Genomic DNA, 14,665 nt, shown 5'->3' on the forward strand with positions numbered 1-14,665 from the left:
CATCTTTATCAACTTATTATCCAGAAGTTACATTTTCACATGATAATTTTAATTAGAAAAAAACAGACCAGAGTATGACAAGAGAAATAATAATAAAGGCGTATTTTAATTCACTGAAATAAAAATAACATTTAATTTTAAAGTATGGTTTGACTCTTTGTCTTCAGGTACTCAGCCAAGGACACGTTTTATGCTCCTTCATTCATGTATGCAGTCAAGCCACCAATTTATAGATTGGCATTTAAGCTCAAATTAGAGGTTGACCTGATTGGTCCTTGCCAACCTCTAAGAATAACTTAGCCTAGTTTTAAATTTGGGGATGTTAGAACACTATGAATCATTCAGCATTATGATAACAATTATAAAGATATCTTTTAGAGCAATCTAAAGTTTAACACCATGATCAAGTTAGATTTATTCCATGGTCACATGGATAGTTCACCATACAGAAATCAATCAATGTGATACACCACATTAACAAAAGGGAAGATAAAAATCACATGATAATCTCAACAGATGCAAAAAAAGCATTTGACAAAACTGATTGTCCATTCATGATAAAAAAATCTCATCAAAGTGGGTAAAAAGGGAACATATCTAACATGATAAACCCACCTACTTATGTTCAATTAATTGATGACAAAGTAGGTAAGAATATACAATGGAGAAAGAACAGTATCTTCAGCAAGTGGTGCTGGAAAAACTGGACAGCACATGTAAAACAATGAGATTAGAACACTCCCTCATACCATATACAAAAATAAACTCAAAATGAATTAAAAACCTAAATGTAAGACCTGAAACCATAAAATTTCTAGAAGAGAACATAGGTGGAACAGTCTTTAACATAAATTGTAGCAATATTTTCTTGAATCAGTCTCCTAAGGGAAAAGAAATAAAAACAAAAATAAAGAAATGGGACCTAATTAAATTTAAAACTTTTTACAATGAAAAGACAACCTACAGACCAGGAGAAAATTTTTGCAAATAATGCGACCAACAAGGGATTCCTTTCCAAAATATACAAACAGCTCATAAAACTCAATAAAAGAGAAAACCAAATAACTCAATCAAAAAATGGGCAGAAGGGACTTCCCTGGTGGTCCAGTGGTAAAGAATCCGCCTTCCAGTGCAGGGGCAAGTAAGCCTGCATGCTACAACTACTGAGCTCATGCGTCTCAATGAGAGAGCCCAAGTGCCGCAAACTACAGAGCCCATGCATTCTGGAGCCCACGTGCCACAACAAGAGAGAAAACCCACACGCCACAACTAGAGAGAAGCCTGTGCACCGCAATGAAGAACCTGTACACCACAACTAAGACCCAAAGCAGCCAAAAAATTTTTTTTTAAAATGGGCAGAAAACCTAAATAGACATTTCTCCAAAGAGGGCATACAGATGGCCAATAGGTACATGAAAAGATGCTCCACATCACTAATTATTAGAGAAATTCAAATCAAAACTACAAAGAGGTGTCACCTCACACCAGCCAAAATGGCCATCATAAAAAGTCCAAAAAAATTGTTGGAGAGGATATGGAGAAAAAGGAATGCTTGTACACTGTTGGTGGGAATGTGAATTGGTGCAATCACTGTGGAAAACAGTATGGAGGATCCTTAAAAACTAAAAATAGAACTACCATATGATCCAGAACGTCCACTTCTGGGTACATATCTGGAAAAAATTAAAACATAATTTGAAAAGATACATGCATAGCAGCACTATTTACAATAAGCAAGACATGGAAACAACCCAAGTGCCCATCAAGAGATGAATGGATAAAGAAGAAGTAGTGGATTATATATATATATACAAACACACATACATACATATTACTCATCCATAAAAAAGCATGAAATTCTGCCATTTGCATCAACATGGATGGACCTAGAGAATATTTAGTTTAGTGAAATAATACAGACAGAGAAAGACAAATACTGTATCATATTACATTTGGAATCTAAAAAATAATGCAAATGAATATATATGCAAAGCAGAAACAGACTCACACATATAGAAAACAAACTAGTGGTTACCAAAGGGAGAGGGAAGGGAAGAGGGGTAAATTAGGTATATGGGATTAAGAGATACAAACTACTATGTATAAAATAGATAAGCACCAAGGATATATGGTACAGCATAGGGGATTATAGCCATTTATCTATCTTCCAGATCACTTCTGTATTACCTAGTCTGCTGCTAATTTTTGCCAGTGTGTTTCTCATTTCAGTTGTTGTATTTTTCTGTTCTGATTTTTTCTTTTTTATATTTTGTATTTCCTTGTTAGAATTCTCACTGTGCTCATCTATTCTTTAATTCAGTTAGTGTTCTTTTTACTAATGCTTTGAACACTTTATGTGGTAAATTATCTGTTTCATTGGTTGTTTTTTCTGCAGTTCTCTTATGTTCTTTCAATTGAAACCAATTCCTCTGCCTTCTCATTTTGCTTAACTTTCTCTGTCTCTATGAAATTAATTGAAAGTTACCTACTCCAGTCTTGAAGGGATGTCCTTGTGTGGGCGCGTCCCTATACAGCCTGCACATGCTCACTGGATTTGGTGGAAGAGCTGGGTCTGATGTGGGCATGAGTCACGTCCTTCCCCAGTGTGTGCTGGCAGCTATCTTCTTGGTAGGAGGAGGGGCTGGAGATGGAGGGGCTAGAGCCAGAACGAGGTGTGAGCTGGAGCTTCTCCTCTGCTCAGGGGTTAACCTTGCCCTATTGGGAACGGGGTCAGGTCCCAAGTTGCTGGAGCAGAATCCCTGAGGGTCCAGCCTGCTCTGGCGCTGTTCCCTCTATGTGGATGTTCTACCTCTGCCAGCACAGCCACCCTTGTTCCAGAGGGCAGCAGTGCTGGAGCGAGTGGAGCAGATACAGGCACCCAGCATGGGTCTGGGCACAGGCTGTGGTGTGCCGGCCACCGTCAGAGTCCTGGACTGCTTTTGATGTTCTGCCTCCGTAAGCCCCAGTTATGGCTGCCCCCACCCTGCTCAGCGGCTGTTCTGGTTCCAGGCTGGCACAGTCTCTCACAACTGAGCAGTGCCCTCACCCACAGTAGCCCCTGCATTAGTGTGGAGCTGTATTGTGAAGCAAGCGGGGTATGGTGGGTGCTTGGGTCAGGCGGGGGCATGCACTGAAGTGGTCATGGGAAAACAGCCAGAATCCTAAGAAGATTTTTGCACCTTGTTTCAGGAGTAAGCAAGCGTGGGCACACTCTTCGCTAGCAGAGTCTAGGTGTCTTACAGGCCTCCTATTAGTCCACTGTTTTTCTAACCAGCTAAGGGGACTCATCTTCCTCGTGTAGAGCCCCCAGGCTGGCGTGCCTAATATGGGGCTCCAACCACTCACTCCCCAGGGAGGATCTTTGCCCTTGTAATCCCCCCTTCTATGTCCCTTCCCAGGGGCACAGGTTCCAACCTGATCATTTCTCTTCCCTTCCTGCCTGATTCCGTGTGGACCTTTCTTACAACCTTGGTTGTACAAAAGTCTTTCTGCCAGTCTTCACTTAGTTTTCAGTGAGAATTCCTCCACATGTAGATATTTTTTTTTATTGGACTAGAGTTGCTTTACAATGTTGTGTTAGTTTCTGCTGTACAGCAAAACGAATCAGCTGTACCTATACATATATCCCCTCCTTTTTGGATTTCCTTCCCATTTATAGATGTATTGTTGATGTGTTTTTGATGTGTTTGTGAGGGGAGGTGAATTCCACACCCTCTTAGTCTGCCATCTTGATTTATTCTCTCAAATTAGTGGGAAAAATTTTTCCACTCTGAAGGTAAATGTGATGGCTTCTGGCAGGCAGGACAATATTTGAGCTATGCTTATAACCTACCTGTTCTAGTCTCGTGATCCAGACCTGATGATAGTTTTGTTATTAGGGATGAGTGTCTCTGTTTTGTTTTGCTCTGTTTTATTCAGGTTTTGTTCTGGGAGGACGCTAAAATGGAAACCACCAAGGAAGAGGTCTTGCTACCTATGCTGCAGCCACACTGTCTTCTTTTAGATTTTGCTGACTACCTTGAAGTATGGGACCTTTACTACATACTTTTAATTTTGCTTGGAATGACCTTCCCCCAACACTGATTCTTTACGATTTTAGGTCTGGCTGAAATGTTAACTTTCCTGAGAAAACATTCTGATCAGCCAATGTAAAGTAGATTTCTTCTTTTCTCTCTCATTTTCTATGTATAAGTGCATGCTTATTCTACACAGAAGCACACACAGCATTTTGTTCTACATGTAATTATATGTTTCTTAGAGTGTTTACTTGTTTAGTATACTTTTTCTCCCTTAAACGTAAGCACCATGAATGCAAGAACGAAGTTTATTTTACATGAGTCTGCATTTTCAGTGTTCATCATTATGGCTGAAATATATTTGGGATCAATAAACAGTTAAATGAATTAAATAACCTACTATGTATAGCACAGGGAACTCTACTCAATACTCTGTAATGGCCTATAGGAAAAGAATCTTAAAAAAGACTGTATATATGTATACGTAGAGTTGATTCACTTTGCTGTGCACTTGAAACTAACACAACATTGTAAATCAACTATACTCCAATAGAAATTTTAAAGAAGAATTGATATTTCTTCTCACTGGTACAAACATTTAAGGTGAATTAAATGAAGAACTAATTCCTGGGGTCCACTTATCTTGTTTAATGACAGAGTCCTTGCCTCTATCCCCCAATATTTATGTCAAATTGTAGCCCTGGAGGTCATGCTGTGGATGGATTTGTGCATCATCAAAGAGAATTACTGCAAATAGTGTAAATAAATACACCCATGGTCTCCCTCATCAAGCAGAGTTGGATCCCCACAGACACTTTAATCACTTGTTCCCTAGTTAGGTAAGATAAAGAGTTTTGTAGCCCTCATAGGGTATTTGTTCCCTGAGAGTTCCATGACTACATAATTCCCTCCTGGTTCCCATGTTTTAATCTTTCTGGTCTCCACATGACTCCAGTTGGCCTCGTATTAGAGAGTGCAGCCCAAGATTCAGCGTTACTTTGGCCATTTATTTTTCTTTTGATTTGTTAATAGTTGTCTAGCAGCAACAATGACCTTCCCCCAAACTGTTGTTTAGAGGAGCAACAATGTCCAGGGGGAAAAAACCCCAAATAATAGTGATGATGGTTGTGATTATGATGATCACCCCTTACGAAGTATGAGGTATTTTAGGGTTTTCTTATTTTCTTATCATAGCAGCAGTCTTCAGGGAGGATGTGTTGGGCCTGCCTTTCTCTTATTTCCATTTTACAGATGAAGATATCAAGGCTCAAAGAGGTTAAGAGATTTATCTAAGAAGAGTGAGCAGAAGATCCAGGAGTAGAATTTTAGTTGCTGTTTCCAAGACCAATAACATTTTTTCCTTCAGTTTCTTCCTGTCTCTAGAGAACTTTAAGCACTTTGGCCACACTAAAGAACAACATCACAACAGGGTGTTTACTTTTTTTCACAGATTGAATTTCTTCTTTTTTTTTTTTAAATAAATTTATTTATTTTATTTATTTATTTTTGGCTGTGTTGGGTCTTCATTTCTGTGCGAGAGCTTTCTCCAGTTGTGGCGAGTGGGGGCCACACTTCATCGCAGTGCGCGGGCCTCTCACTGTCGCGGCCTCTCTTGTTGTGGAGCACAGGCTCCAGACACGCAGGCTCAGTAGTTGTGGCTCACGGACCCAGTTGCCCCGCGGCATGTGTGATCTTCCCAGACCAGGGCTCGAACCCATGTCCCCTGCATTGGCAGGCAGATTCTCAACCACTGTGCCACCAGGGAAGCCCGCAGATTGAATTTCTGATTTAAGATTCACTCACATATGAAGGTGCTGGACTTGCATGTTGAATTGTTCAGGGAATAAGTAAACCTATAAATTTACTAGATGAAATCTACTAGATGAGATCTACTGTCTGCATAAATTTTCATGGGTAGAGGTAATCAGAAAAATGCGTCAAGGAATGGGTTTCTCCTTTTATTTATTCAGAGTTTGGGCTTGAATGTTTTGAAGATTTCTTCTGTCTGTTTCATGTAACTGGGAATTGTATGTCTAAACAATGCAGAGATCCTATTAGAACATGTATATTTATTATGTGACATAGAGGAAAAGTACAAAAAGATCTTGAGTGTCTGCTAAGTATAAACTAGTTCAACTTTGAACAAATTATTTAAACTATTTCAACCTGTTTTCTCTTTCAGGGAATGTGATAATATTAGTTATTTTGACTAATCCCAGAGTTGTTGAGAAGACCGAATTGAGTATCAATATAAAATCTGATTGTAATCTAGGAGCTAATAGAATATTTAAAAAGAGGGAGAGGAGGAATGGAAAATAATAATGTGGGAAAAATCAGGCTTAGAAATAAGTTATAAAATGCACTAAAAAGGAGATGTGTAAAATTACACGACATAATTATGTACACAAATAGAACTAATCTCAATGTCTAATCCTGCCACTAAAGACTTACCTGGTGTTGGACACCTCATTTATTAACTATTACTATCATGGACTGATAGATAGACTATAGTGTAAATAGAATCACTTCCATCACACAGTTCTGAGAAAATAATCCTTTCTCTTGGGAATAGAGAATAAGAATAGTACATAATATTCATCAGTTTACATATCTGTCCTAGTGCACTCAATACCCTGAGGTCAGGAAATGTGCCTTGTTCATCACTGTAGACCTGGAAACCAGCACACTGATTGGCGCACCACAAGGACTTGGTGCTTATAGAGAGAATGGAGAAATGGACAGCATTATCACTTTAAGTGGCTTTTTGGTTGGTGTTACTAAAGACTCATGCCACTTTTTAGCTCTTTGAGGATTTTTTGAGAGGTCGAGGTGGGTTGTAAACATTTGTGGTTCCAGTTGGTGGTATTAACTGAGATCCAGAAAGGTAAGTTATTTGCACTAAGTCACACAAACAGGTAAGTATATTTGATTCCCAAGTTTATTGTTTTTAATGATCCACATTGACTCCCAATGACAGATTTAATCAGTCACTCAATCAATCAACCAATCAACTAAACGAGTTACTTTGTTGTGCCTAGCTTAGGTTAAATGTAAAAAGTTTAAAGGAGCATTTTTTCATGATAAAGAGGTAAGGCTTAGGTTCAAAATAATTTGGCTTTAAATCCCAGCTTTGCTACTTTCCTCAGACTTAAGCAAGTAACTAAATGCCAGTAATCTTTGTTTTCCATACCTGTGAATTGGGGATAATATCTCACAGGAGGTGTAAGGATTAACTGAGGTAAAGTAGCACAGTTTCTAGCTTGGTGATGGGAGCATAGCAAATGCTCAATAAATCATATCTATTACAGCCTACATCATTATCAATCATGACTTATACTATACAAAATAATAAATTATATAAAAATTTAAAAATGTTTTGAGTAACAAAGTGATAAATTTTACTCATCATAATGACATAATCATATCTGAAGAGTAAGAAGCTGGGGAAGACTTCAGAGAATCTTTGGAAGTTGTGTTATTTTATGAAGAATACATGAGAGGAGAGAGCATTTTGTCAAGACAACTGAATTTTTTAGTTTGTGCTGAGCACCAGCTCTATGGTAGGCCATTCTATAAGAAGTTTCCATCTATGGAGCAAAGAATGATAAGAGATCAATAAATGCCTCAAAGAACCATTGTAGGTTCTTAATTTCTTTTCAACTAAAACAAGTTTTAACTGTCTTTTCCTTCCAGGAAGGTGTTGAATTAAAACCTAAGATTTCAAGTGTGGAGAAGAAAGTTAGTAAAAAGTTTGAAATAATTCCAAGAACATTTTTTCTCCAGAATTTAAGAAAATTGGAATGGCCGTTATATACATAGAGAGAGAAATGTGTAAAAAACTGAAGGAAAGGATATGAAAGATAGGAGAGTAGGAGTTTGAGAGGAAAGCAAATGTCATGAGTGATATTATCAAACCTTTGATTTCATCCTTAATCTGGATGCTCCATCTTATATCATCCACCTCTCTAATATAAGATAGGACAAGCTCTCTGTCCAAATCATAATATCAACCACTTACGTAGTTCCAGTTTGCATCATCAACCCAGTATGATGGGAAAAATGATGGCTGAGTAATGTTGCACTCTACCAATGTTCATTGATTCCATACACGGTAGAGGTGGGATTTGCATCTTTTGACATGGCTTTAACATAGCTCCAGATCAGGGACATCTGAATGCAAAAGTTAAAAACTGTATTAATGTAATAAAAGTCAAAAACTGTTATTTTATAGATGTTTTAGTCCTTGTACATTAATTTGTTTCCCATTTAATTGAAGTATAGTTGATTTACAATATTCTAATATTATATTAGTTTCAGGTGTGTACCACAGTGATTCAGTATTTTTACAGATTATAGTCCATTAAAAGTTATTACAAGATAATGACTATAATTCACTATGCTATAAATATGTCCTTATTGCTTATCTATTTTATACATAGTAGTTTATATCTCTTAATCCCATACCCCTAATTTTCCCCTCTCTCCTTTGCTCTCCCCTTTGGTAAACACTAGTTTGTTTTCGCTGTCTGTGAGTCTGTTTCTGTTTTGCTTTATACATTCATTTGTATTATTTTTTTAGAGTCCACATGTAAGTGATGTCATAAAGTGTTTGTCTTTCTCTGTATTATTTCACTAAGCATAATATTATTAAGGTCCATCTATGTTGCTCCAAATGGCAGAATTTCATTCTTCTTTATGGCTGAGTAATATACCATTGTATATATGTACCATGACTTCTTTATCCATTCGTCTGTTGATGGGCAATTGGATTGCCTCCATGTCTTGGATATTGTAAATAGTGCTGCTGAACATTGGGGTGCATATATCTTTTCTAAGCAGTGTTTTTTTTTTTTTTTCAGATATATGCCCAGGAGTGGGGTTGCTGGATCCTATGTTAACTCTATTTTTAGTTTTTTGAGGAACCTCCATACTGTCCTCCATAGTGGCTGCACCAACTTACATTCCCAGCAACAGTGTACAAGGGTTCCCTTTTACCCACATCCTCACCAACATTTGTTACTTGTAGACTTTTTGATGATAGCCATTTTGACAGGTGTGAGGTGATATCTCATTGTGGTTTTAGGACATGTTTTAGTTAACTTTCTTTCACTACCATATACAACTGTTCTGACACAACGAAAAAGACAAAAAAATGTCAGTTGCAGTAAAATTAATTCAATTTCACATTAATTTTGTTAAGCTATTCTAGCTTAATACAAAGAATAATTTGGGACTATTTTGTAAACTTTGACTTGGCTGTCTGCGCTGTTCTGGTTAGCAACTAATCTGATGATATTGCTTAAATCCTTTCTTTTTATCTTAATTCAGTTTTCTATGAAGTTAGGAGATTGGATGCATTATCTCCATATCCTTTTGCCTGGATTATTCTATGATTTATCAATAATTCAAAATTGCATTTTACCGTCATGGCCATGCTTTAGACCTAAAAACTCCTGGAAACTGGTTATTGCAATACTGAAATAAAGCACAGAGTAAACATGCTGATTGATTTCGGTGGAATCTTCCTTTCATTTAGTATTCTGATTCTGCTTTTTTTTTTTCTTTCTTTATTTTTTTTAATGTCTTTTTTTTTTTAATTAATTAATTTATTTATTTTTGTTTTTGACTGTGTTGGGTCTTCGTTTCTGTGCGAGGGCTTTCTCTAGTCGTGGCAAGCGGCGGCCACTCTTAATCGCGATGCGCGGGCCTCTCACTATCGCGGCCTCTCTTGTTGCGGAGCACAGGCTCCAGACGCGCAGGCTCAGTAATTGTGGCTCACGGGCCCAGCCGCTCTGCGGCATGTGGGATCTTCCCAGACCAGGGCTCGAACCCGTGTCACCTGCATTGGCAGGCAGACTCTCAACCACTGCGCCACCAGGGAAGCCCTCTTTTTTTTTTTTTTTTTTTTTTTTAATTGCTATAGGGCAGCCACACAATTCCCAATTAATCTCCATGGAAAACACTACAGAGGTGACTGAGTTCATCCTTGTGGGGTTGGCTGATGACCCAGAAGTGCAGATTCCCACTCTTTATCATCTTCTCTCTCATCTACCTCATCACTGTAATTGGGAACCTGGGGATGATTGAGTTGATTCTGTTGGACTCTCTTCTCCACACTCCCATGTACTTTTTCCTCAGTCACCTCTCTCTGATGGACTTTGGTTACTCCTCAGCTGTCCCAAGGTGATGGCAGGATTCCTCACAGAAGACAAAATCATCTCCTACAATGCTTGTGTCACCCAGTTCTTCTTTGCAGTCTTTATCATTGCAGAAAGTTACCTCTTGGCCGCAGTGGCCTATGACGGCTATGCAGTAGTGTGCACACCCCTGCATTACACCACCACCATGACGACTAATGTGTGTGCACGTCTGGGCATAGGCTGCTACTTCTGTGGTTTCCTGAATGCCTCCATCCACACTGGGAACATTGTCAGGCTCTCCTTCTGTAGGTCCAATGTGGTCGATCACTTCTTTTGTGATGTTCCTCCTCTCCTGGCTCTCTCATGCTCAGACAACTACCTCAGTGAGATGGTTATTTTCTTTGTGGTGGGTTTCAATGCCCTCTTTTCTATCCTGGTAATCTTGATCTCCTACCTGTTTATATTTATCACCATTCTGAGGATGCGCTCATCTGAAGGATGCCAAAAGGCCTTTTCCACCTGTGCTTCCCACCTCACTGCCGTCTCCATCTTCTGTGGGACAGGCATCTTCATGTACTTACAGCCCAGCTCCAGCTATTCCATGGGCACAGACGAAATGGCCTCTGTGTTGTACACCATGGTCGTCCCCATGCTGAATCCATTGGTCTACAGCTTGAGGAACAAAGGGGTCAAGAGTGTCTTTAAAAAGGCTGTGGGGAAGACAAAGTCTTCTAGAGAACTTGTATCTACAATAAGGCGGTTTTACCCACCTCAGATCTCTCTGGTGAAAATACTTAACCTGTCTAACCCACACATTTCTAAATTCTTATGGTAATTTCTCCAGCTATTGATTAAATCTACAAAGCAAAAGTCTCAAAAAATATGATAACTAGGAATAATAGGTTAAGAAGAATCACCCATGAACATGGGATTTTTTTTTTTTTTGCTGGTCACTCACTATTATTTATTTACATCTGACGAACTATTTGTCTATGGAATTTCATAGTCAGGTCATATGCCTTTAAATAGACAGGCAAAACAGAGGAATAGAACATTCTGTTGACAGGTAAATGTGAATCAATCCGGTTTCTTTCAAAGGAAAATAATCAAGCTCTTTTCAAATAATGTAAAATGCAAAATGATTGCCTGTTGGAGGGGGTGGGGAAGCCTATGAGCTTCTCTTCTCAGAGAAATGATTGCCATATTCTAGCTGGAGGAACATATGCTACAGCTTATCTTGTGATTTCTCGGCAGTCTCTGATATTTATTAACAGTTGATTTTCTGTCATTGCTCTTCTTCCTCCTCTCTCCTCCTACAGTGTAAATTAGTTTCCCCAAATGTACATCTCACCTTCATTTTCTTATCAGACTTGCAAAAAGGGTGATTATTTCATTATTGGTTTTGAAGAGTCCTTCATATTAAGTGGTGCAGCTCTGGTTTCAGGCAGACATTTAACAGACTCTTATTTGTTTCATTCTTTGTCTCATCATCTTAATCAAAGCCCCCTGAGACCGAGTCTTTTCTAGTAACAAACAAGAATAAGAGGAAATTATAAATTGTTGCTTCCTTGGAAAATGCAGTATTCATCAGGAATCCCTGGTGGGATTGAAACAGGGTAGACTTCAAACATGTGAAAACAATTGTACTCACCTATGAAAAACCTTTTAATAGCTAGTATACCTGTCTTCCAAGTCTCTTGTTAGCTTAATACCTAAGCAGTGTCCCTCTGTGGGGCTCAAGCCTTATTATATTGTCCTAAGGTTGCTAGCAGAAAATTTTTCAGCATAAGAGTTTATTTTTTCATATGAGACCTGCTGTCTTGCTTTCTCCCACATACTTTTGAACATGGGATTTTGATTTTAAAAATTCTTCTTAGTAAGTATGTTCACCTACACTCCCACACACATGTACATTTACATGCATGTTTTAGCATATGCACACACATACATCATTCATGAGAAACTCATGAAACTCACACACCTACTGAAGGAGAAATTAATTAAGACATACATGAGATAGGTCTATTATTATAGTAGAATTTAAAACAATTATTTTGGTGTCTGGGAACACATTCTTAATATAAATATTTGACTTAATGTAAATAAGATATATATGTTTGGTTTTTAAAAATTATTGTTCAATTGATCTTTTTACATATGAGAAAGCAATAAGTTTTGTATTTAAAAAATTAACTTTTATGAAAATACTTCCAAAGTTTTTTGAGTGTAGATTTATTATTGATTCTTTGTTCTTATTTTTAATAAAAATGCATGCCTTTACACAGGCATTTATTTTCCTAGACAAATTTTCATATAAGTCATATCTAAAAATAATATGTTTATATATGTCATTTTAAATAGAGAAAATATACAGTAATATGGGAAAAAGAAAAGGATCATAAAGGCATGTTTTAATTCACTTAAATAGAAGTATAACATTTAATTTAAAAATTTTAAGTATCAAGAATTATAATAGTATTAATAACTTCTTTTCATATAAATGTTATGAATTTGTTAATGTCCGAATGCACTAAAATTTTGAGTCTCACAATGTTAAAAATTTTGAATCTATATATATGTCCATTCTTTTCTTCAGATTTGGGAAGTTTTTTGAAATTATTTCTGTAAATATTTTCTGTCCCTTTCTCTCTCTCCTTTTGGGAATCCCATTATGCATATGTTGGTACTTTTGCAGTATCCCACTGTTCTTTGAGACCATTTATTTTTCTTTATTCTTTTTTATTTCTGTTCCTCAGGCTGTATATTCTCAACTGACCAATCTTTATGTTGACTGATCTTTTTCTTCTGCCAGCTTATATCTGCTACTGATACACTTTAGTGAATTTTATACTTTATTTATTTATGTCCTGGGATAAGACCACTAGAGGTCTACTATACCCAGAGTAAGTCAGGATCACTGAGAAGGGCCCCATCTCTGACACGAGGGACAAAATTTCTGTGTAAGATGAAAGCTGTATCAGAAGAGTAGAGAAAGGACTCTGCTATTCACAACCATGCTAACAAACACTGAGTAATAAGTAAACACAGTCTACTGCTAGGAGAGGGCCAAGACACATGGAGAGCCTTTCTAAGGTTCAAATGCAAAGGAAATATTTAAAATTGCGAAGGTCAATATTCATTGCAGCTCTATTTACAATAGCCAGGGCATGGAAGCAACCTAAGTGTCCATTGACAGATGAACGGATAAAGAAGATGTGGCACATATATACAATGGAATATTACTCAGCCATAAAAAGAAATGAAACTGAGTTATTTCTAGTGAGGTGGATGGACCTAGAGTCTGTCATACAGAGTGAAGTAAGTCAGAGAGAGAAAAACAAATACCGTATGCTAACACATATATATGGAATCTAAAAAAAAAAAAAAAAAAAGGGTTCTGAAGAACCTAGGGGCAGGACAGGAATAAAGATGCAGATGTAGAGAATGGACTTGAGGACATGGGGAGGGGGAAGGGTAAGCTGGGATGAAGTGAGAGAGTGGCATGGACTTATAAATACTACCAAATGCAAAATAGATAGCTAGTGGGAAGCAGCAGCATAACACAGGGAGATCAGCTCGTTGCTTTGTGACTACCTAGAGGGGTGGGATAGGGAGGGTGGGAGGGAGACTCAAGAGGGAGGAGATATGGGGATATATGTATATGTATAGCTGATTCACTTGGTTATAAAGCATAAACTAACACACCATTGTAAAGCAATTATACTCCAATAAAGATGTTAGAAAAAAATTAAAAAATAAAAAATAAAATAAAATTGAGAAGGTCACAGATATTGAGAAATATCTTGTAAACCAGCTCCCATCCTAAAACATGGTCATGCCATCTGAAGCCTCTTCATATGTGGTTCACTGATGGTAACTATAGAAACAAGATCCAAATCCAGTTTGACTTGTATGTAACTAGATTGACTCAGCTGTCCACACTAATGTTCTAGCCAAACAAAACAACAACAACATGTAGGACTATCTTCGGGCATAAAATGTATTTACCACAAGATTTATTGCTTTATACACGATGTTTAGTTTTCAAAAAAATCACAAGGAATACAAAGAGGCAATACTTTGCTGAAAGACAAAGCAATCAGCAGAATCAGATGCTTATATGACAGAGATATTGAAACTATCAGAGAAGGAATACAAAATAAATATACGATTAATATGTTAAAGATTCTAGTGGAAAAGTTGGAAAACATAATAGTCAGACTGGTGATTTTAACAAAGGAATGAAGACTTAAAAGAAACAACAAATGGAAATGCTAGAGTCCACAATATCCACAACTGTATGGTCCATGGAAAAAGTCTGGCTAGGACTTCTATTACTATACTGAGGTGGTTAGAGTGGGCACCCTTGTCTTGATCCTGATCTTAGAGAAAAAGCTTTCAATTTTTCACTGCTGAGTATGACATAGCTGTGTGTTTGTCATGTATAGTCTTTATTATGTTGAAGTACATTCCTTTCATACCTAATTTGTTGAGAGTTTTTATCATGAA

The 14,665-nt window shown here is 37.5% G+C and overlaps 1 protein-coding gene across 1 annotated transcript; it reads left to right on the forward strand.

The window, feature by feature from the left end:
• The first annotated feature begins 24 nt into the window (after window positions 1–24).
• Window positions 25–13,562, forward strand: LOC309605375 (olfactory receptor 5B12-like). Its single transcript, XM_082341217.1, is given in 3 exon segments — window positions 25–10,037; window positions 10,039–10,189; window positions 10,192–13,562. Coding segments are annotated over 3 exon segments (1,275 nt in total). The 5' UTR covers window positions 25–9,713; the 3' UTR covers window positions 10,992–13,562.
• Window positions 13,563–14,665: the final 1,103 nt, after the last annotated feature.

The sequence above is a fragment of the Balaenoptera borealis genome (genome assembly GCF_965194805.1).
Source record: "Balaenoptera borealis genome assembly, chromosome: 11".
Classification (NCBI taxonomy): domain Eukaryota; kingdom Metazoa; phylum Chordata; class Mammalia; order Artiodactyla; family Balaenopteridae; genus Balaenoptera; species Balaenoptera borealis.